Genomic DNA, 20,743 nt, shown 5'->3' on the forward strand with positions numbered 1-20,743 from the left:
GACTCGAACCCAGTCCTCTCGATTGTGAGTCGAGCGTGCTAACCACTACACTACGCGGTGTGTGTGTGTGTGTGTGTGTGTGTGTGTGTGTGTGTGTGTGTGTGTGTGTGTGTGTGTGTGTGTGTGTGTGAGTGTGTCAAAGTGAAGAAGGGGAAAAAAAAGGGAAGGAAAAAAAAAGAGGGAAGAAATAATTAAATAAACAGATACACATACATACATGCATACAAACAGACCAACAAGATACATACCAACAACAAGACATAACTAATAGATAAAAAATGATAAACTAAAACACACACACACACACACACACACACACACACACACACACACACACACACGGCCCGGTAGCTCAGTGGTTAGAGCGCTGGCTTCACAAGCCAGAGGGCCGGGGTTCGATTCCCCGGCCGGGTGGAGATATTTGGGTGTGTCTCCTTTCACGTGTAGCCCCTGTTCACCTAGCAGTGAGTAGGTACGGGATGTAAATCGAGGAGTTGTGACCTTGTTGTCCCGGTGTGTGGTGTGTGCCTGGTCTCAGACCTATCCGAAGATCGGAAATAATGAGCTCTGAGCTCGTTCCGTAGGGTAATGTCTGGCTGTCTCGTCAGAGACTGCAACAGATCAAACACACACACACACACACACCCTACCTCTCCCAAAACATATAAATCAAGCAAATAGGAAACAAAGCACCTTATTTCCTCATTCCTCTCTTCCTATTCCCCATTCCCCGATTCTGACGCAACTACCCCGTGACCGCTGGAGCAGAAGAGCGCTGTGTGGCGGTGACCTTTGCAAAACGAGTCTCATACCGGTTTTGCACCATTCAGAAACTAATCCTCCATTCTGAACCCACTTATGAGCTTGTTTGCATACATTACACTCTTTCAAGCACCAGAAGAGGGAGGGGGAGAGTAAAAGCGAGAGTTGAGTTTCCAATTAAAAGAAGAGAGGTCATGCGTGGTGGGGGTGGTGGTGGTGGTGGTGGTGGTGGTGGTGGTGGTGGTGGTGGTGGTGGTGGTGGTGGTGGTGGTTGGTGGTGGTGGTGGTGGTGGTGGTGGTGGTGGTGGTGGTGGTGGAAAGGAGGCTAAAAAATTAGGGCAAGGAAAGAGGAAAATATGGATAAGATTATTTGTATTTTTCTTGTTGGAGAAGGAGGAGGAGGAGGAGGAGGAGGAGGAGGAGGAGGAATACAAAGGAATTCCAAACAGCAACAGAATATGAAGAGGAGGAGATAAGGTGACGAGGGAGGAGGAAGAGGAGCAAGAGAAAATTAACAACAAGGACATTTAAGACAACAAAAACAATAAACAAAAAAAAAAAAAAAAATCAACAAAGATGACAACAAACATGCAGAAGCAGTACAGCGAAAAATAAATAAACAAACAAGTCAAACATTAAGAGACAACACCCCCATCCTTCACTTAGCGACGGAGAAACACCCTTGGAATGCACATGGAGACACGCGGCCCTCACACACAAACAAGCCTTGTGTGTGAGGGCCTCGTCCACGCATCATGAAAGGCGGTTTGCTCTCTCCACAATTTAATCCGTTCAATAATGTGATACATTTTTACCTTGGGATTTGTGTACGATTAGACCATTTTATTTACATTAGGAAGGGTCTTTGAACGTCACTATACAAGTAAAATAAAAGGAAGAGAAGCGATAAAGAGATTTGCAGACATTAAATTTGCCTTGCTCTACTCTCTCTCCACAACACGAGCCTTCCCAGTATTGTTTCCCGTCTTAATGTTGTGGAAATGTCGCTACGTAAAGAAAATGAATGGAAGAGAAAGGATAAGGAGATTTGCAGACCTGTATCCATTCAATACAACAACAACTATTTCTCATATGCCAGAGAAATACTTAGTTAGATGTTAATGTAATAGAAACGTAGTTAATCTGTCACTACATGAATAATATAAAAGAAAGAGAAGAGATAAGGAGATTTGCAGACCTTATATTCAAATTGTATCCATTCAATTCAACCAACACTATTCCACAGATAGCACACAAACGCTTAGCTAAGTGTTAATGTTGTAGAAATGTAGATCTGTCACTATATCAATAAAACAAAAGAAAGAGAAGGAATAAAGTGAAAGATTATATTCAAACTTCCTGACATGACTTCATTTAAAAGGGAGGTTTCAAGGCATTTATCCCTTTCTTTTACGCTAACTATCTCGGACATGCAACTTAGTGGGCCTTTTTTTTTTTTCGTTATGTTGCCCTTGGCCAGCTTTTCCCCTTTTACATAAAAACTGTATTCTTCCATTTAACTCCACCTGGTAATAGGGAAGATGAGGGGATGGAGGTGAATAGGGGGGAGGGGAGTTCTCATGCGGATATGTTGGGTGACGTCAGGAGGAGGAGGAGGAGGAGGAGGAGGAGGAGGAGGAGGAGGAGGAGGAGGAGGAGGAAAAGTAATGGGTAGGTGTTTCTCTTCCTCCTTACTACAACCACGGCACTAAGACTGATAACCTAAGTAACCTTTTTGGTCTTCCTACTCTAAAAGGATCCTCCTCCTCCTCCTCCTCCTCTTCCTACACTGTCTCACCCTCCCTTACCTTGCCCAAAGCTCTACTACAAGGCCTACCCCTCTCCTCCTTCTCCCCCTTCTCCTCCTCCTCCTCCTACTGTTACATAGTTCTCACTCTACCCTCTCCCCCAGTCTCTCCCTCTCCCCATCACCCACGCCCGCGCTTGTCTTCTACGATCATTCTTTTCTCCCTCTTCCTCTCCCCCCATCCTCCCTTCTCTCCCTTCCTATCAAAAGTACTATCACGTTCCGGCCATCTAATCACGACTCTCTCTCTCTCTCTCTCTCTCTCTCTTGAAATATATCTAACATTTTCTTTACTTCCTGCTTGAGTTTAATTTTTTCACGTGTTTCTCTCTTTACCTGACACCATTAATACCACCACCACCACCACCACCACGTGCCTCCGTCCTTCACTTGTGCATGCTGAGTGCTGAGTGCTGAGTGCTAAGTGCTTGCTATCTACATAAGCTCGTGTTTTATTTACTACACTAGTACGATACACGATACGATTCCATTAGCACAGGATTTCCATTTCTTCACATTCCTTCCAACATTCTTTCGTACATGTGGCGTTGATTAGGCAGTTTTATTTATTTAGTTTTTATTTATTTTGTTATGTGTTTTGGAGTGGAATAATGAAAAAAATGCTAAAAAAAAAAAAATGGGCTTACCGAGGATTATACTGCACAAAATATCGAACGTCTAGAAACTTACTTCACTAATACAAATTTATCTAGTGATACAAAACACGTGTGCCACTTTTCAGACTCGCCTAAACCGAATTTCCTCTCTTTTTTTCTCTCTTCCCAAACTGGACATCAACGAAAACTTGACCCCTTCAGTACCATGACGCGTTTTCATATATATTCTGCTTACTATTTGGTGATTCTAGACAGCTTGAAAAACTTACGTGTGGGATTAAAACAGTGAAGACTCTGGCCATCAATCTTCTGACCTCCATAAGCCCTTCTAACGTAAACAAAACGGTCTATCCTACCCGAAACTGAAGGTAAAAATATGTCTCAGTCCTGAAGGGATTAAAAAAAAAAAAGTATATAGAAACAAAACAGAAACGAGAAAGAACAAACAAACGTGACTAAAAGTAAAAGCCGAAAGTATGATTTAGATGTTGCGTCCTTCCGACCCCTTTCTGTCCGCTAGTTTTCTGCTTCACGTGAGTTGCAGAGTGTGAGACAAGATTAATGACACGGTGGGAATTTGCGTGAGTCGACGTGCGTGAGTTCGTGAGTGCGTGACACGTGCGCGGTGGAGAAAGAAATTACAGCTTTTGACTGAAGGAAGGAGTGAAGAAAATGGAATGAGAAGGAAGGGAAAAGAGAGAGGGGGTGGGTAGGAAGGTAAGTAGCGAAGGGAAGAGGACGAAAGGAAAGGGAAAAGGAAGAAATGAAGCGAAGGAAAGAGGAGGGAAGAAAAAGGTAAGGTAAAGGAAGAGGAAGGCAGATAGGGAAGATAAAAAAGAAATTACAATGAAGAATGATGAAACAATGAGAGAGAGAGAGAGAGAGAGAGAGAGAGAGAGAGAGAGAGAGAGAGAGAGAGAGAGAGAGAGAGAGAGAGATTTGATTTGATTTGATAAATTTATTATACAAAAACGTATCAAACAGTACAAAATACTTAAACAACAACAACAACAACACACACACACACACACACACACACACACACACACACACACACACACACACACACACACACACACACACAAGCGTGAGGCCACGCAGGGCCACAGAAACCCTCGCAGGGCAAGGGGATTAGGAAAATCCCCAAAGCGAGGGAAGCGGACAAGTAGTTCGTCCAGGACGGGTAATGGCAGTCATTCTGGACGAGAGAGAGAGAGAGAGAGAGAGAGAGAGAGAGAGAGAGAGAGAGAGAGAGAGAGAGAAACAAACAAACAGACAGAAACCCAACACAAACATGAAAACCAAAAACGATTAAAAAAGAAAATAAAACGGCAAAAAGAATGAGAAGAAAGAAAGAGAGAGAGGAAATAAGCAGAGACAGAGGCAGTGTTGGGTAAATGCAGGTAATTGGGGTCAGGAAAACAAATGAAAGCAAGAGGGAATGTAAGAGAGGAAGAATAGAAGAGATATATTTGTGACCTCAGCTGGAATTACACGAGATTGAAAGGCTATTGTTGAGAGAGAGAGAGAGAGAGAGAGAGAGAGAGAGAGAGAGAGAGAGAGAGAGAGAGAGAGAGAGAGAAAATTAGACTCTCCATTTTCTAGTTTTGGTGGAGGTTAAGGTAATATTAGGTCAAATTAGGTTATAATGAGTTCTTTTGATAAACAAGCAAATGAATGAATAAACAAATAAACAAATAGATTGTACAGTCCATTCCCTTCCCTTCCTTCCTTATCCTGCCCTTCCCTTTCCTTGCCTTCCTTAGTTTTCCATATCTTCCCTTCCCTTTCCTTCTTTAGTTTTCCTTTCTCTTCCTTCTCTTTCCTTCCCTTCCCTTTCCTAGTTTTCCTTCCTTTCCCTCTCCTTTTCTTCCTTCCTTTCCCTTCCCTTCCCTTCCCTTCCTTTCCTTCCTTCGTTCCCTTTCCTTCCTTCCCTTTATTTCCCTTTCCTTCCTTAATTTTTACCCCCTTCCTTACCTTTCTTTCCCTTTTTTTTTTTCTTCCCGTCCCTTCCCTTCCCTTCCCTTTCCGTCCCATCCCGTCCCTTCCCTACCCATCTCGTCTCCTCTCCTAATCACACTATCCCTGTCACGCATCTTCCTCAACGTAACACACCTTTCCCAGCCCCCCATCCTCCCCACCCCGCGTCACGCCCCTGCAGCACTACAGCAATGGGCAATATTAGACAGTTCCTCCTTCCCTCATCTATAATTCATGTGTTTACTCTGCCAAGTGTGAGAAAAAAAATATATAGTGATGAAATAGAGACGAGCTTCCTTACTTGTCAGTGTTGTGTAATGTTGCGAATGTTTTGTTTATCGTGTTTATCTATTCCTTTGTTTTTGGACTTTGTGTGAAATGTTCGTTTGTTTGTTATGAAAAGGTGTTGCCACTCTATTAATGTACAGTACACGTCCCGCCCGCTCTCCTCGATTCCCGCCTCCCCACCTTCGCAGCTCCTCCACCCACCTGTTTTGGCGTCATGTAAAGAAAAGTCGCGCTATTTGTCAACAAAACACACACACACACACACACACACACGTGGTCATACAACAATATCCTCTTATTCCTTTATTCGTTGTCCATTTGTGTACATTAAGAGAGAGCCAAAATGTTGTTCATTTCAATATAAATAACAGCATAACTCACAGGTGAATTAAACGCAAGGAAAAAAAAAAAATCAGGTATCCATCAACCAAGATCATGATCAAAGATGGACTGATATAACATCAACACCAGTAAGAACATTGACACTTGTAATCCCTTTTCCTGTGCCTTGACTAAATAAAACACTCACAGCGTCTCAGAATTTGTCAGATAACTATTTTGTGCCTTACTTTCCTTCTGTCACTCGATGGAGCCGGCGGAAGATATGAAAAAGACAAGTAGTAGTGAAGACTGTCCCAAGAAGCACACGAGGACAAGAAACAGACTGAACGTGGCAACAATGTGTGGCGAAGATGGTTGAGTTAGCTACTATGCATTTCACTTGTTAGAGAAGAAATACAGAAATGCTTCATCATTTATTAACTCTTTGGTATATCCTTATTCCTAAAATGCAGGCTGGTTCTGGTATATTTGAAGTCAATGAGAGATTATACTCGTGGGCTATTTCTATCATCCGAGCCGTACGTGTTTTAAAAAGCAGGTAGACGTGTGGTGCAATATACTCCCGCTGTTCTATATTTTCCTTATGTTGAAATAAATACATACTCTGAGGTAGTATGAGATGACAACGACGAAAACTCAACTGGCCATGCATCAAATCATACTGCTCTGTATACAAAAAAGCGAACATTATGAGACGAAACTAGCAATTATGAAACAAAATCGGGGTTGGTTACAAATGGCTACACACAAGCAGCGCCGTTAACATAGATCGCATTATTAGCTAGCTACACACACACACACACACACACGATGACGGGAAGTGATGATAAATGCCAGACAGGTTAGATGCAGTGACGAAACGAGTAATAAGCTGAGAGGTGCTTGGCTGTGTAAGAATGTATTTGTCACGGCGCACAGGTGAAGTCTGAAAGGTCAACTGTTGCATCATTATCACCAATACTAACTTAATAGGTCAGGGATGTTAAAGACACCTTCAATAGGGAGGCGGTGGCGTAGTGGATAAGGTGGTGAGCGTGGGATGGAATCCCACCACGCACAGCCTTAAACACTGCCATTTTTCGAGTGGTTTAAAGTTACCTACATATCACCATGATACCCAGGTTCTAGGTGGTTACACCCCAGATGAGCTTCGGCGGGTGATATGGGCCCTAATATGGGTACCACTATAAATAAAATTGCCTGCGCCGCTAATGGGCGGAAGCTGAACAGCACATTTGTTAGTTCTCGTTATATAAAATGATGCCTAAGAATGTTTAATGCTAGCAAAACGTTCCTTAAAACATAGCGGGGATATACACAAGCACGCAAACCAAGCTACTTTAATGTCCTTAGTGCAGGTTTTATGTCTATCTCTGTTTTCACGGGCTATAGTGCGTCGTGTGTGTTATGTGTCATGTGTTTTATATTTGTCTATTCTGTTTTTCTCTTTTTTTTAAGTAAAGAATGTAACCAGTAAAAGATTTCTGAGTGATGACTGGAATACTAGTGAGAAAGGAAACTTTATAAAACATACATAAAGACACGAGACGAAAACAAAAGGGAGATTGAAAGAGAAATCAATGAATCACCTCCGTAGCAAACCTGAAAAAAAAAAGAAAAATAGATAACTTGATATTCGGAAAAACAGACAAGAGGAAGAAAATGAGAGATAGAAATAATTAAGTCTTTCTGATAAACTCTCTCTCTCTCTCTCTCTCTCTCTCTCTCTCTCTCTCTCTCTCTCTCTCTCTGTTTTTGCATTATACATTTGCTTAGCAATTCCTGCCGGTCTTTGTTCCCGGGATACGTGGTAAACAAACGAATACACACGTACACACACACACACACACACACACACACACACACACACCGCCTTAATTTACGGCCGTGGGGTGGCAAGCGTCTCTGTACAGTGTTGCCACGTTTTCAATATTGTTGTTATGTTAATCTCTCTCTCTCTCTCTCTCTCTCTCTCTCTCTCTCTTACCTTTGATTCTTTAGTAAGTCATTTATATTATATATATATATATATATATATATATATATATATATATATATATATATATATATATATATATATATATATATATATATATATATATATATATATATATATATATATATATATATATATATGTATATATGTATATATAAGTGAGTGGCACGAGGTCACTCACGTCGCCACCACAATGTGTCCACAGGCCACCAGCTGGGTGTGGAAGAGTTACCGCTCGCAAGTGAATAATGCTTTTTTTTTTTTCACTTAGGTATTGGCATATACCTACTATTTTGTAAAAATAGAAACTACACATTAGCTTGGCTTACGAATTATGAATGCGATTATGCCTCACCCTTGAAATTACTGTAAAAGCCAGTAAATGTGAGCATTTTATCTTATAATTATAGCAACATCTGGTACTACAAGGTGAGGCTATTCGGCCTGGCCAGGCTGGGTTCATCAGTATTGCCGCCACTCACAAGACTTCTACTATTTTTTTTTCTTTTTTTACTTTGGATAATAGATTATTTCTTTTTTCCATGCTCATTATCTTATATCTGTAACGCTGATATTATTACACACCCTAAACATACGCTAATTACCATTATAAGTTATTACAGTTGATATCAGCAACACTGTTGAATATGTATGCCATGTTTGTATGGTACTGTATAGTTATTTTTTTTTTATGGATATGATGGTTACTGTTGATTCAGCCATCTATATACACAAGTCGAAATTTTATACATCTGAATTGATGGTATTTGCGATGCCTTGTACATCAATAACTTCCATTTCACATCGCATTTTTTGGAAACGTGGCAGGACTGTAGAGTTACCCTCGCCCCACCACAGCCGTAAATTAAGCCCGGTCAGACTTGTTTTTATAGTTGGGTGACCAGCAGACGAGCATGGTGAATTACACACACACACACACACACACACACACACACACACATTACGGTAAAGGGAGACAGTAGAACATTTTTTTTTTCTCGTATTGTTTCATTTTCTTTCATAATACGAGAGAGAGAGAGAGAGAGAGAGAGAGAGAGAGAGAGAGAGAGGGGGCAATTTGTGTTGACAGTACTTATCAGCGACGCCTTTCTTCCTTTCCTCTGTCATCACTATCCATACACAGGTGACAGGTGGCGTATCACTAATCAAAGGTGACAAATGTTAGAACAATAAGTTTCAAGCCACTTTGCTTCCTATACTGGCTGACGAGTAATCCATACATTCTTCCGTCTCCCTCCCCTCCTTGTCATCAAAACTCTCCTCTCCTCCTCCTCCTCTTTCTCTTTTTATCCATGCACTTATTCTAGGCTTAATCTATTTCTCTCTCTCTCTCTCTCTCTCTCTGTGTGTGTGTTTTATGATCTACGAGTATTGACGCCCTTATCTGTCTATGGAAATTCCCCAGGTGTTGTATTCATATTCATAATGTTTTGCTTCATAATGCTTTTTCTATAATTTTGTTCAACTTTTTTTTTAATCACCTGGTCAATGCAATCATTTTTCCACCCTCTCCTAATTAATACCTGTTAATTACGCACCAAATAACAAGGTGTGCGCCATTAATTTTCAAGGCCAGTTCAGTAAAGTCATGATCTTCATTCTCTCTTCTTTTTGGAGGGTGTTGTAAATATAATACTTTTATTTTTCTTTAGAGTTTGTGTAGTCTTGTGTTACATAATATAGTAGTAATAGTAGTAATATTACTATTATTATTATTATTATTACTATTATTATTATTATTATTATTATTATCATTATTATCATTATCGTTATTATTACTACTAGTAGTAGTAATAGTAGTAGTAGAAGTATTAGTATTAGTATCATTATTTTTATTATTATTATTATTTTTATTATTTTTATTATTATTACTATTATCATTATTGTTATTATTATTACTAGTAGTAGTAGTAGTAGTAGTAGTAGTAGTAGTAGGAGGAGAAGGAGGAGGAGGAGGAGCAGAAGGAGGAAAAGGAGGAGAAGGAGGAGGAGGAGGAGGAGGAGGAGGAGGAGGAGGAGGAGGAGGAGGAGGAGGAGAAGGAAGAGGAGGAGGAGGAGCAGGAGGAGGAGGAAAAGGAGGAGAAGGAAGACGAGGAGGATTGTTACTCCCAAATAAAAGTGAACATACTCTGGAAGGAGGAGGAGGACGAGTAGGAGGGAGAGGAGGAGGAGGAGGAGGAGGAGGAGGAGGAGGAGACCTGTTGGTCCTTTCGAGGAGGAGGAGATAAGAGAGGAGGAGGAGGAGAAGAAGGAGGAGGAAGTAGAGGAAGAAGAAGAGGAGAGCAGGGAACAAGGGGGACATGTAAATATATCCTATTCCCCAACCTTGACTTCACCTTACCCAATAAAAATGGCTTGGAACCCCCTCTCCTCCAACCCTCCAACCATATTGACCTCCACCTCGTCTCATCCCCCCACTCCATCCCCCTGCCAAACATTCTCTTTACCCCCACGCACCTTAAGACACCCCTCAACCTCTGCCCCTTCCCCCAAACACACCCCTTCCCCTTCCTTCACTTTCCCACCCATAGCCACACAACCAGCCCCCATATTCCACCCCACAAAACTCTCTCCCCTGCCCTGATCCTCCTAAACCCCAATAAATTAGTGTCATTTCATCTCACTACAATCACAAAAACACACTTAAATTTCAACAACTTTTAGTCAAACCTGTTAGAAGTACAGTTCTCTTGTTAACTAACACTACAAAGGTGCAATCACTCTACATAATCTCAATGACTTCCAGTAAAATGTTATAAATGTGCAGGACTCTTGTCAAACTACCACTATAGTCTATCTACTCTACATAAAATGGCTCCTGGATTTCAAACATATTGTACCAAGTTTATTGATAACGGAATTGATCTTGTTTTTACGTTGATCAGCGTACTTATTGCAAGAACTCATGGTTTTCCTTAATATCTGATAACCAGGCATTCTCTGGGATACCATTCAAACTGAGAACCAGAAGCCACTTTAGAGTAGACAGATTACAGCATCACTAAAACACTATTGAAAACCCCAAGACTTCCAGTAGAACCTGCCTAAAGCAATCCAGACAAGACACCAGACATTGGACAAGGACATTAGGCTGGTCTCCTGCACAAAAAAATAAAGTTGTGTGAGTAGACTATGTCAGCTACTTTCCCATATACAATGCGGGCACAGTTATCAGGATCGGTCTTCGGGTTGTTGGGGGCCCACTCAACACTTCGCACGTCACGTCCGTCCAGTCACATTCGACTCTTCACGCCCACCCACACTCCTGCAGAACAAGCAGTGTTAGACTCACCTCCCCTTGTGGGTAATGTGTGTATGACATAACACCGTTTTGCTATTTTAACCTTTCCCTCCTGTCAAGACTTTAATATTACTATTGATACAAGTACTAGCAATGTTACGTCGTTATAACAGTATTATCATTATTTTTTTTTTCTTCTCCCATTCCTGGGGTGGATACCAGTCTCTCCTACACCACTAATCTGCATTTCTCAACACACACTCCTGAATGAAACTGTGGCGTGGGTAAGATGACAAGCAGCGAGACAGAAGCAGGCCGTGTGTCGCTTCCCGTCAGGAACGCGCACCACTGGCAGTGGCCTCCAAAAAAGCTTGCAGAGCTGGAAACTGCATGAAGCAGAAGCGGTGGCGAGGTCGGTGCCGAGTGTGGCGCAGAAGGTCATCGCCACCTAGTTCAGGGAAACACAGCCAAGGGCGTCTTGCACGAAATCACCGTCGCATGTCGTCGACGCTGTGAGAGAGGAGTGACTGAGGCTCCCGCCATCCTGAGGGAGGAACCCCAACACTCTGAGGCTCACCTGTGTGTCAGCAGACGCTGATTTATTTTTCATGAAGCACTGTATACTTACCTTGTGTACTTCTGGTTTCGTGCTACATGAAGGGTATACGAAGGTCTGTTAGTGAGTGCAATATATAGAAGGATGACCAAAAATATACTAGTGAGATACCATATATTGTCTTACGAAAGGAGACTGAAACTTCTAAATATGCGAGCATATATACATTTCTTAGAGAGATGACGATTAAGGCCAGTTTTCAGAAACGCTTTACTCTCTTACCACGGCTATTTTCCAAGGCCACAGAGATGATATTCGGGGTTTTCAAGAGAGTTTCTCCAGTTAATAAAGTAAAAATCTTGTCACTTTGCCTCTAGAACCATAAAAATGCCTAAAAAAAAGAAAAAAAAAACTCGTGAAAATTTAGGTAATGTCTTTTGAGCTAGTGTAGGTGAAGTGCATAAGTGTTTGAGAATATGAGCATAAGAGTGGATCTGATACAAGTATTTGAATTACATAATAGGTATAACAAAACCCTCGAGGTCAACAAGCAGAGAATGTCAAGGAAAAATTTAACCCTTTCAGTACTGGGACTCATTTTAATCATGAGTTTTAGGTATGGTTAGAAGATTTTATTGACATTAGGAAGGGTCTATGGAGATCAGAAGATTAATGGCCATAGTCTTCACTATTTCAGCCCCGACGTAAGTTCCTGAAGCTGTATAGAATCACCAAGTAATAAGCAGAATGAATATGGAAACTCGCCATCGTATTGAAGGGGTTAAGCTTGAAAACATTAAACCTGAAAGGAAATAGAACACAGTAAGTGGACAGATGGAATGGACTCGGTGATCAGATTGTTAATGCCGAATCAATAGGGAGATTTAACATTATTTGAGGTCACGGGTGGACATGACAGATGGAAGGAATCAGGTGCGTGTGTTATCATAGAAGCTTCCACGTGAAGAGCTGCCTTTTAGAACCTTTCAACCTTTCTTTTTATCCTTATATTCCTGTATTTTGCTATAATTCGAAGTCATTTCTAACCTAACCTAACCTAACCTAGTCTTACAAACTACAGCGATGCGTGAGTGGATCATATACAAAACAGTACAATATTGGGATTGAAATTCACTGACAGCAGTAAGACGGGGAAACCACTGCACGTCACTGAGGCACGCTGAAGATCATAGTGGTCACGATATAAACTAATTGATTTGGTGTATAGTTTTATGGCGTCACAACATCACGGTTACATTGGCTCACAAAATAGACCACCTGTGTGTGTTTTCTTTTCCTCTCTTCCTTGTGTGCTCACGCCGTGCTGACATCAATCCTCCTTGCCTGGAGTTTAAAACGTTGCTGTCTCTCGTAACAATTTTCGAAGGCCACAGAAATAATCGGTTCTGTTCCCATGGGTGCTCCCTCCATTGATGATGCAGAATCCTTGCTCAGTTGTCACAAGATCATGAAAAAACTCTTGAAAACGCCAAAAAAATATATAGAGTACTTAGGTCTATGAAAACTTTAAATACATTTGTAGAATTATGAAAAACACATTTGAAAATTTCAATGGTACGCAACCCGTTAATCTTGTTCAGTTATCACTTGCTATTATGAAAACACGTGTGAAAACCATTACGATACTAGACATTACTCCTTAAACTATCACTGAATCACGAGAACTTTCCGCAAAAGCTCCCACGATACAGAGTACTTGTTAAACTTTCGGATGAATCATGGAAACATCCTTTGAAAACTCGAGTATCATCCACTTGAGGCTTCGAAAAGGAGTAGAAACAGATGAAGTGTGTTTCAGAATGCAGCGCCGGTGCATTCGGATCAAGAGGAGCAATATCCACCTTTCCTGTAAAAGATTAGACAGACTGAATACGCCACACGAAGTTAAGAGGTAACAAGCAACACAATACATTCGCAGATCAAACATTAAATGAACACAAACAAAGCATAAGACTTGATAGTAAGAAACAATGATGGATCTTATGCCGAATTACAAGTTCCTACAATATTTCTGTTATTTCACCACTCTTTACCCCTCATACTTATCTCTCTCACTCTCTATTTTTTATTTCCATAAAAAGGCAAACAAATTAAGGAATAATAAACTAAAATTTGAACACATTATATTAAACACTATTAAAACTTTACACTAAACCTCTCTAGACCAAACACATTACTTGCCAGTTTAGGTTTAGAATGCTTTTGTAATTAGTGTTGAAGGTAACAGACAAATGAATATCAAATCACTAGTCAATGAAAGTAGTGCCTAGTGAAGCAGACACAGGAAGACTAGTGCTATTAGGAATGCATGACAAAGTGAAGGAAGGCCGCTGAATCACCAGGGCATAGCTTGCATTACAAAGAAAGACCTTTTCAAAATACTCATGCAGGCTTTCTTACCTACTCATTTCTTGGTGATTGCCGGCGGTCACAGGAGCAGTTGCCTCATTGCCTCATGCACAGGGAGAAGTATGAGTCGACACTGCATGTTCTGTCGTATAATTGATACTTGTCTCCCTTTTGCACGTTATGCGTAAACATCCTGGCACAGGATTCAACATTCCCGTTTGGTTCAGAAGAGTGCCACTCTTCCTGAGCCACTGCACGACCATCCAGCCACTTTCTCCTCTTCACCCCCACCCACACACCTGTACAAGAAGAAAACACACACACACACACACACACACACACACACACACACACACACACACACACACATGTTATGCTATTTCAGAATAGGTCTTTGGTTCATGATTTAGCGCCAGTAAAACTAGGTAATCACATTGTTGGTCGTGTTAAAACTACAAAATTTTTAGGAGTTACAGTTGATGATCATCTAAATTAGAGGGAACATATTGCTAATGTATCTGTAACTTTACCAAATTTCACTGGAATATTGTATCGTGTTAGAGACAAATTAACTGTAGAATCAATGTTAACTCTTTACGATACACCGTGTTACTCTAGATTATTGTATTGTATTTCTATTTGGGGTTGTACATGGCCATCTTCCCTAGATGTATTGCTAAAAACCAGAAATCTATTTAAAAAATGATATTCTACAAGCAAAAATATGACTCGACGGAGGAAATATTTTCCAACTTAAAATTACTTTAGTTAACCTACATTCATAAATTCTTCCTCTTAGTCGATATTTTCAAATCATTATAAAATAATGCTGACATTTTTTTCTATTCAAGAACATTCTGGTGCCACTCGTAATAACCAGATAAATATGGTTTGTCCTCCTTTTAGAACTACACTCTTTCGAAATTCTATGATGTGTCTTGGCCCTGATGTTTGGAACACACTTCCTCTATCAATAAAATGTGAATTTAGCACTTTGTCAGTCAATAGCTTCAAATTTAGAGTAAAAAAGCATCTTTATCATCTTCAGTCGTAACAGTAATGCTCAAAGTAATTTGTCATGTATGTACACAATAGAATCATTATGTATTACTGATTTATCATGGGTACAACACTGTTTCCTGAATAAATGGCATTTTTTTTTTTTTTTTTTTCATATTGCTAGGGTTTACGAATTTTTAGATTTCTAATGCTATCTTTTTTTGGGAATTTTCAAGAATGTATTGTTACAATTTTGGACTTAGTGAAATCAATCCTGTATAATGTCCATAGGTCTATATCATGAGATTTATCTCTGCAGACCTTTCCACGAATGTACTTAATTTTCTTCATAAATGTATGTATTGTTTTGGAATAAATTTATTGAACTCGAACTTGAACACACACACACACACACACACACACACACACACACACAAGACAGTCAAAGCTCTCGAAGTAATTGAGTGTGGTATCCCTCCCTCCCATAAGTTACATGTACACATTAAGCAGTTCCTCGTGGCTACCATGAGAATTTGGCAGTGTGGTGATGAAATGAATCAAAAGCTGGGAGGGATTCTGTACAAGCAAGTTTTGGCTCATGAGTCCTGGTGGGACTACAAGTGCCAGCTCACCTTCGGCAGGGGTCTCGGCGGCGAAATATTCCTGCAGTGCTGCGAAGCCTTCAGACGAGACGATAGCGAGGTCTGACTGGAGGCTGAGACAGTACTCGCGCGCCTTACACCAGTCTGTTGGCTGCTTGTACAGGTATATACATCCAGAGCTGGTTTGCGAGAACGGCCCATCACAGGTTGATGACACTGTGGATGTGGACACTATGGAAGGATAGCGTATCGCTGCGACGCAGCGCTGACGAGAGGACAGTATCAGGAGGAAAGGAGAGACTCACGGGGTATACGACTAAATAATGACCAAGAGCAACGCTTACAATATAATGACGCTCACCTGTGTGTCAGCAGATGCTCACCTGCGTCATCGTGGTTAGGAATGATGGCACGATTCCAGCAGAGGGAGGGAAAACAGTCATGCACCAGCTTGGCCCCATGAGGCAGCGGCGCGCCCTCCACGATGCACACTACGGAGAGGGACACACTGCTGTAGGGGGCTGAGTGAGAACATTACTAGGGGCTGAGTGGCGCCCTGGGGCAGAGTGGGAACGTTACTAAGGGGTGAGTGGCGGCCTTGGGCTGAATGACTGACTGGCGCCATGCCGCCATCACACACTATGGCTTAATATGTGATAGGCTGAGTGGTGCGGGGATGAGCGGCGGGCGCGGGTGTCTCACCGTTGCGGTGGCGGGTCCTGCATGGAATGGTGGCGTCGGGGGCGGCGGCGTCCACACTGTCCACCACCACGTCGTACAGGACACAGGTGGTGCCCTCGTAGGTCAGCAGGTGACACCAGGGGGCGTTGTTGGCCAGGGCAGCGCAGAGGATCTCATCAGACACCTGGAAGCTTTCAGACGTGGCGGCGGCATCGAGCTGAGCCTGCGAGACCAGCGCCCGATGCCACACCGCCTGGCTCATCTCGGCAGTGGCTGGCGGAGTGGCTCCCAGCAGCGCCAGCAGCGCCAGCAGCTCTAGCAGGGGTTGCAGGGAAGGAGGCAGCGGCGACATGACGAGCGGGTGTATGGGGCGGGAGAATTGTTCTGGGCAAAGGGGGTATATATGGACGGCTACCGGGAGACTATTGATTGGGTAATTGGGTAGAATCACGAGAGGAATGATCTTTTATTCCTGCCTGGGTGAGTGCGGTGATTCATTACAGAAAAAAGGTTTCTTGGCTGTACCTTTGATCATATTTTTGCTCATTTTTGTGTCTCAATTCATTCATTCATTCAATCCATGTCACGCTATCTTCCCGTCTCTCTCTGTCATAGCCTCTCTACCTCATTACCACAGTCACTCCATGGCACAGCAGCATTTCTCTGTCTTGCTATGTTGCTTACCTTTCTGATGCTGACGATGATCCGTGCCTTGACATTCACGGCACAGTACTTATCTTGGTTCGTGTTATGTGAGAGAAACGGGTGTCACATTTTATTTTACTCATCGTATAAACACTCATCATATCTTACGCCTCTCTTGCCTTAAGAAAACAAGGATGAGATGTGTGTACTGCAGACGTGGAAAAATATCAAACGTAATAAAAAAGCCAGCTTCTGCCTTAAGAAAACTGTACGTGATTCCCTTGTACTTTCCTTCCGCAGAATATATGGTGTGAGAAAATATATAAAGGATGAAACGAGCCACGAGTGAATTGATGTATAGTGGCGTGCCGCGTGAGAGAAAATAACAAAAATCTTTACAGCTAAGCCAGTCAGTAATCTGGCCATTAACGTTTGGTCAGGCGCACACACATTCACACATACACACACACAGACAAACACACACAGTGGTTAGAGCGCTGGCTTCACAAGCCAGAGGACCGGGGTTCGATTCCTCGGCCGGGTGGAGATATTTGGATGTGTCTCCTTTCACGTGTAGCCCCTGTTCACCTAGCAATGAGTAGGTACGGGATGTAAATCGAGGAGTTGTGACCTTGTCCCGGTGTGTGGTGTGTGCCTGGTCTCAGGCCTATCAGAAGATCGGAAATAATGAGCTCTGAGCTCGTTCCGTAGGGTAACGTCTGGCTGTCTCGTCAGAGACTGCAGCAGATCAAACAGTGAAACACACACACTGACAGGTTTAATGCATGTATAATCAGTCAATCCTTAATTAAACAAGAAGGATGACCACAATTTAAATCAAATATTATTCAATCATTCACTTTCCAACCTCTTCGGTGTGTCCTTCTGATCTGAGCAGCCCTGAGATCAGGTTACTCAGGCCACCGGGACGTGCTTACACAAGAAAAAAAAATAAATAACAATAAAGAGAGCAGGAAGTGTTATAAATCTGAAATAACGTAAGTAGCAGTGAAGAAAAAACAATGAAAATAATAGATGTATCATTATTAGCTTAAGTCTTTCAGAAGTAGTAAGAGTATTAGGAGCAATGTAGCAGTGGCAATTTAAATTAAAGTAGTGGTCGCAGTAGTAGTAGTAGTAGTAGTAGTAGTAGTTTTAGTAGTAGTAGCAATAGTAGTAGTAGTAGTAGTAGTAGTAGTAGTAGTAGTAGTAGTAGTAGTAGTAGTAGTAGTAGTAGTAGTAGTAGTAGTAGTAGTAGTAACACACAAACTACTCCAGTCACTCCAATCAGTGTACCGTGCATGATAGGTCCATGGCGTGTGATGCAGCGACATACTAGCTTAAAATACATCAAAGCAAAGCAAATATCACTCAAACACACTTTAAGTAAGGTTGCAATCAATCAATACCTTTCAAGTGACTCTCCACACATCCTGTCTGTCCAGAACACCTCGCTGCCCCGTCCAGGATAGCCGCTCGCCATGTCGCCGCTGCCTCTTTCCCTGCCGCTCCTGCTGGCGTTGCTGGCGCTGCTGGGGGCCGCTCCGCCAGCCGCTGCCGAGATGAACCAGGCGCTGTGGTACCGGGCGCTGGTCTCGCAGGCTCAGCTCGACGCCGCCGCCACGTCTGAAAGCTTCCAGGTGTCTGATGAGATCCTATGCGCTGCCCTGGCCAACAACGCCCCCTGGTGTCACCTGCTGACATACGAGGGCACCACCTGTGTCCTGTACGACGTGGCGGTGGACAGTCTAGACGCCGCCGCCACCGATGCCACCACGCCCTGCAGGACACGCCTCCGCAACGGTGAGACGCCCATCATCCCCAACCACTCAGCTCATCATTTGTCAAGCTACAGTGTGTGATAGTGCCAGTCAGTAACTTACCTCCCTGGCGACCACTCAGCCCCAGTAATGTCTCCACTCAGCCCCAGACAGCCACTTAGCCCCCAGTAATGTCTCCACTCAGCCCCTGTTAATGTCCCCACTCAACTCCGGGCCGCCACTCAGTCCCAGTAATGCCTCCAATAAGCCCCGTACATCAGTGTGTCCCTTACCACAGTGTGCATTGAGGAGGGGGTGCCGCTGCCTCACGGGGCCATGTTGGTGCAGGACTGCCAACCCGCCCTCTGCTGGAATCGTGCCGTCATCTCTGACTATACAGGTGAGCGTCTGCTGACAGACAGTTGAGTGTCTGCTGACACACAGGTGAGCGTTTGCTGACATAGAGGTAAGCGTCTGCTGACACACAGTTGAGTGTCTGCTGACACACAGGTGAGCGTTTGCTGACATAAAGGTGAGTGTCTGCTGACACACAGGTGAGCGTCTGCTGACACACAGGTGAGCGTCTGCTGACACACAAGTGAGGGTCTGCTAACACACAGGTGAGCGTCTGCTGACACACAGGTGAGCGTCTGCTGACACACAGGTGAGCCTCAGAGTGTTGGGGTTCCTCCCTCAGGATGGCAGGAGCCTCAGTCACTCCTTTTCTCCCACAGCGTCGACGACATGCGACGGTGACTTCTTGCAAGACGCCCTTGGCTGTATTTACCTGCACCAGGTGCCGATGACCTGGTGCGACGCTCGCCAGCACTGCGCCACACTCGGCGCCGATCTCGCCACAGCTTCTGCTTTAGAGTTTCCAATTATGCAAGCTTTTCTGGAAGCTACTGCCAGAGGAGCGCGTAAGTTCTTGACTGAAGCTACATACGGCCTGCTTCTGTCTTGTTGCTTGTCATAAATCATTACCCGCCTCACAGTCTCTCTGCTTGACATCTTACTCCCATGATTGGTGTAATTAAGTAGCTTGGTTCACTCAAAGACTGCCACCGGTTAAGCTGACGGACTCATGCAGCTTCCTTAGTTATTTTTTTTTTTTATGTTCTTTTATGTTTATCCACGCTACACTTTCATTCAGGAGTGTGTGTTGAGAGATGCAGGTTAGTGGTGTAGGAAATACTGTATGCGCCCCCGGGAATGGAGGATAAAAAAGATAATGACAATACTGTTTAAACGGGGGCCGCCGTGGTACAGTGGAACCATGCTCGCTTTGGAGTCCGAGGGGGTCTCCAAGCGCACATGTTCGAATCCTGTCCACGGTCCGAGTGTCACTCGGGGCAACGGTTTCCTAGCGGATGGGCCTTAAGATAGGAGGTACCCCAAAAAGTACCCCCTTTAGCCCATAAATTCCCGTGAAAAGCCCACATGGTATAAAAAAAAAAAAAAACAGCGTGGCGATGTTAGTTCTGGTATCAGTACTAATATCTTGACGGGAGAGAAACGTCAAAACAACAAAAGGTGTGCATGTCATACATACATTACCCAAAAAGAGAAGTGAGCCTAACACTGCTTGTTCTACAGAAGTGTGGATGGGCGTGCGGAGTCGGATGTGGCTGGACGGTCGTAACGTGGCAGTTGATGAGTGGGCAAGTACCGACCCCAACGGATCTCCTGATGAATGTGCCCGCATGTATTTTGAGGGCGGGATGAGATACGTACTAGCTGACAGAGTTTGCTCAGTCTCCTTTATTTTCCTGTGCAGGAGGCCAGTCTAACGTCCTTGTTGTCCAATGTTTGGCGTTTCGTCTGGATTACTTTCAGGAGGATCTTCTGGAAGTCATTGGGATTAACATGTGTTTTAGTGATATTAGATGTAGTTTAATTAACAAATAATCCTCACATATAACAGGTTCTAATGGAAGGTGTCGAGGTTTTCAAGTGTTTCAATGATACTAGTGGTAGTTTGACAAATGTTCTGCACATTAAACAGGTTCTACTGGAAGTCAAGGATGTTTTGAAGACTGATTGCGTGTTTATAGTGTTAGTTAGCAAGAAGAATGT

General features: G+C 43.0%; 2 protein-coding genes across 5 annotated transcripts; one reads left to right on the forward strand and one right to left on the reverse strand.

Moving 5' to 3' along the window:
* Window positions 1–12,826: 12,826 nt before the first annotated feature.
* On the reverse strand, window positions 12,827–17,469 carry LOC123498518. Of its 4 annotated transcripts, none has more exons than XM_045245694.1 (5): window positions 16,284–17,469; window positions 15,965–16,072; window positions 15,612–15,797; window positions 14,036–14,279; window positions 12,827–13,477 (listed from the first exon to the last, which is right to left on the reverse strand). In XM_045245694.1, the coding sequence occupies exons 1-4, from the start codon at window positions 16,612–16,614 to the stop codon at window positions 14,077–14,079; spliced, it is 828 nt and encodes a 275-aa protein (XP_045101629.1). In that variant the 5' UTR covers window positions 16,615–17,469; the 3' UTR covers window positions 12,827–13,477; window positions 14,036–14,076. The 4 variants fall into 4 exon arrangements, with proteins under 4 accessions (XP_045101629.1, XP_045101628.1, XP_045101630.1 ...); XM_045245693.1 differs by having other exon boundaries at window positions 14,032–14,279; XM_045245695.1 differs by lacking the exons at window positions 12,827–13,477; window positions 14,036–14,279 and adding an exon at window positions 14,951–15,371.
* A 750-nt stretch (window positions 17,470–18,219) lies between these two features.
* Window positions 18,220–20,457, forward strand: LOC123498520. Its single transcript, XM_045245697.1, has 4 exons — window positions 18,220–18,710; window positions 18,966–19,067; window positions 19,402–19,587; window positions 20,264–20,457. The coding sequence occupies exons 1-4, from the start codon at window positions 18,389–18,391 to the stop codon at window positions 20,455–20,457; spliced, it is 804 nt and encodes a 267-aa protein (XP_045101632.1). The 5' UTR covers window positions 18,220–18,388.
* Window positions 20,458–20,743: the final 286 nt, after the last annotated feature.

The sequence above is a fragment of the Portunus trituberculatus genome, chromosome 48 (genome assembly GCF_017591435.1).
Source record: "Portunus trituberculatus isolate SZX2019 chromosome 48, ASM1759143v1, whole genome shotgun sequence".
NCBI classification, from domain to species: domain Eukaryota; kingdom Metazoa; phylum Arthropoda; class Malacostraca; order Decapoda; family Portunidae; genus Portunus; species Portunus trituberculatus.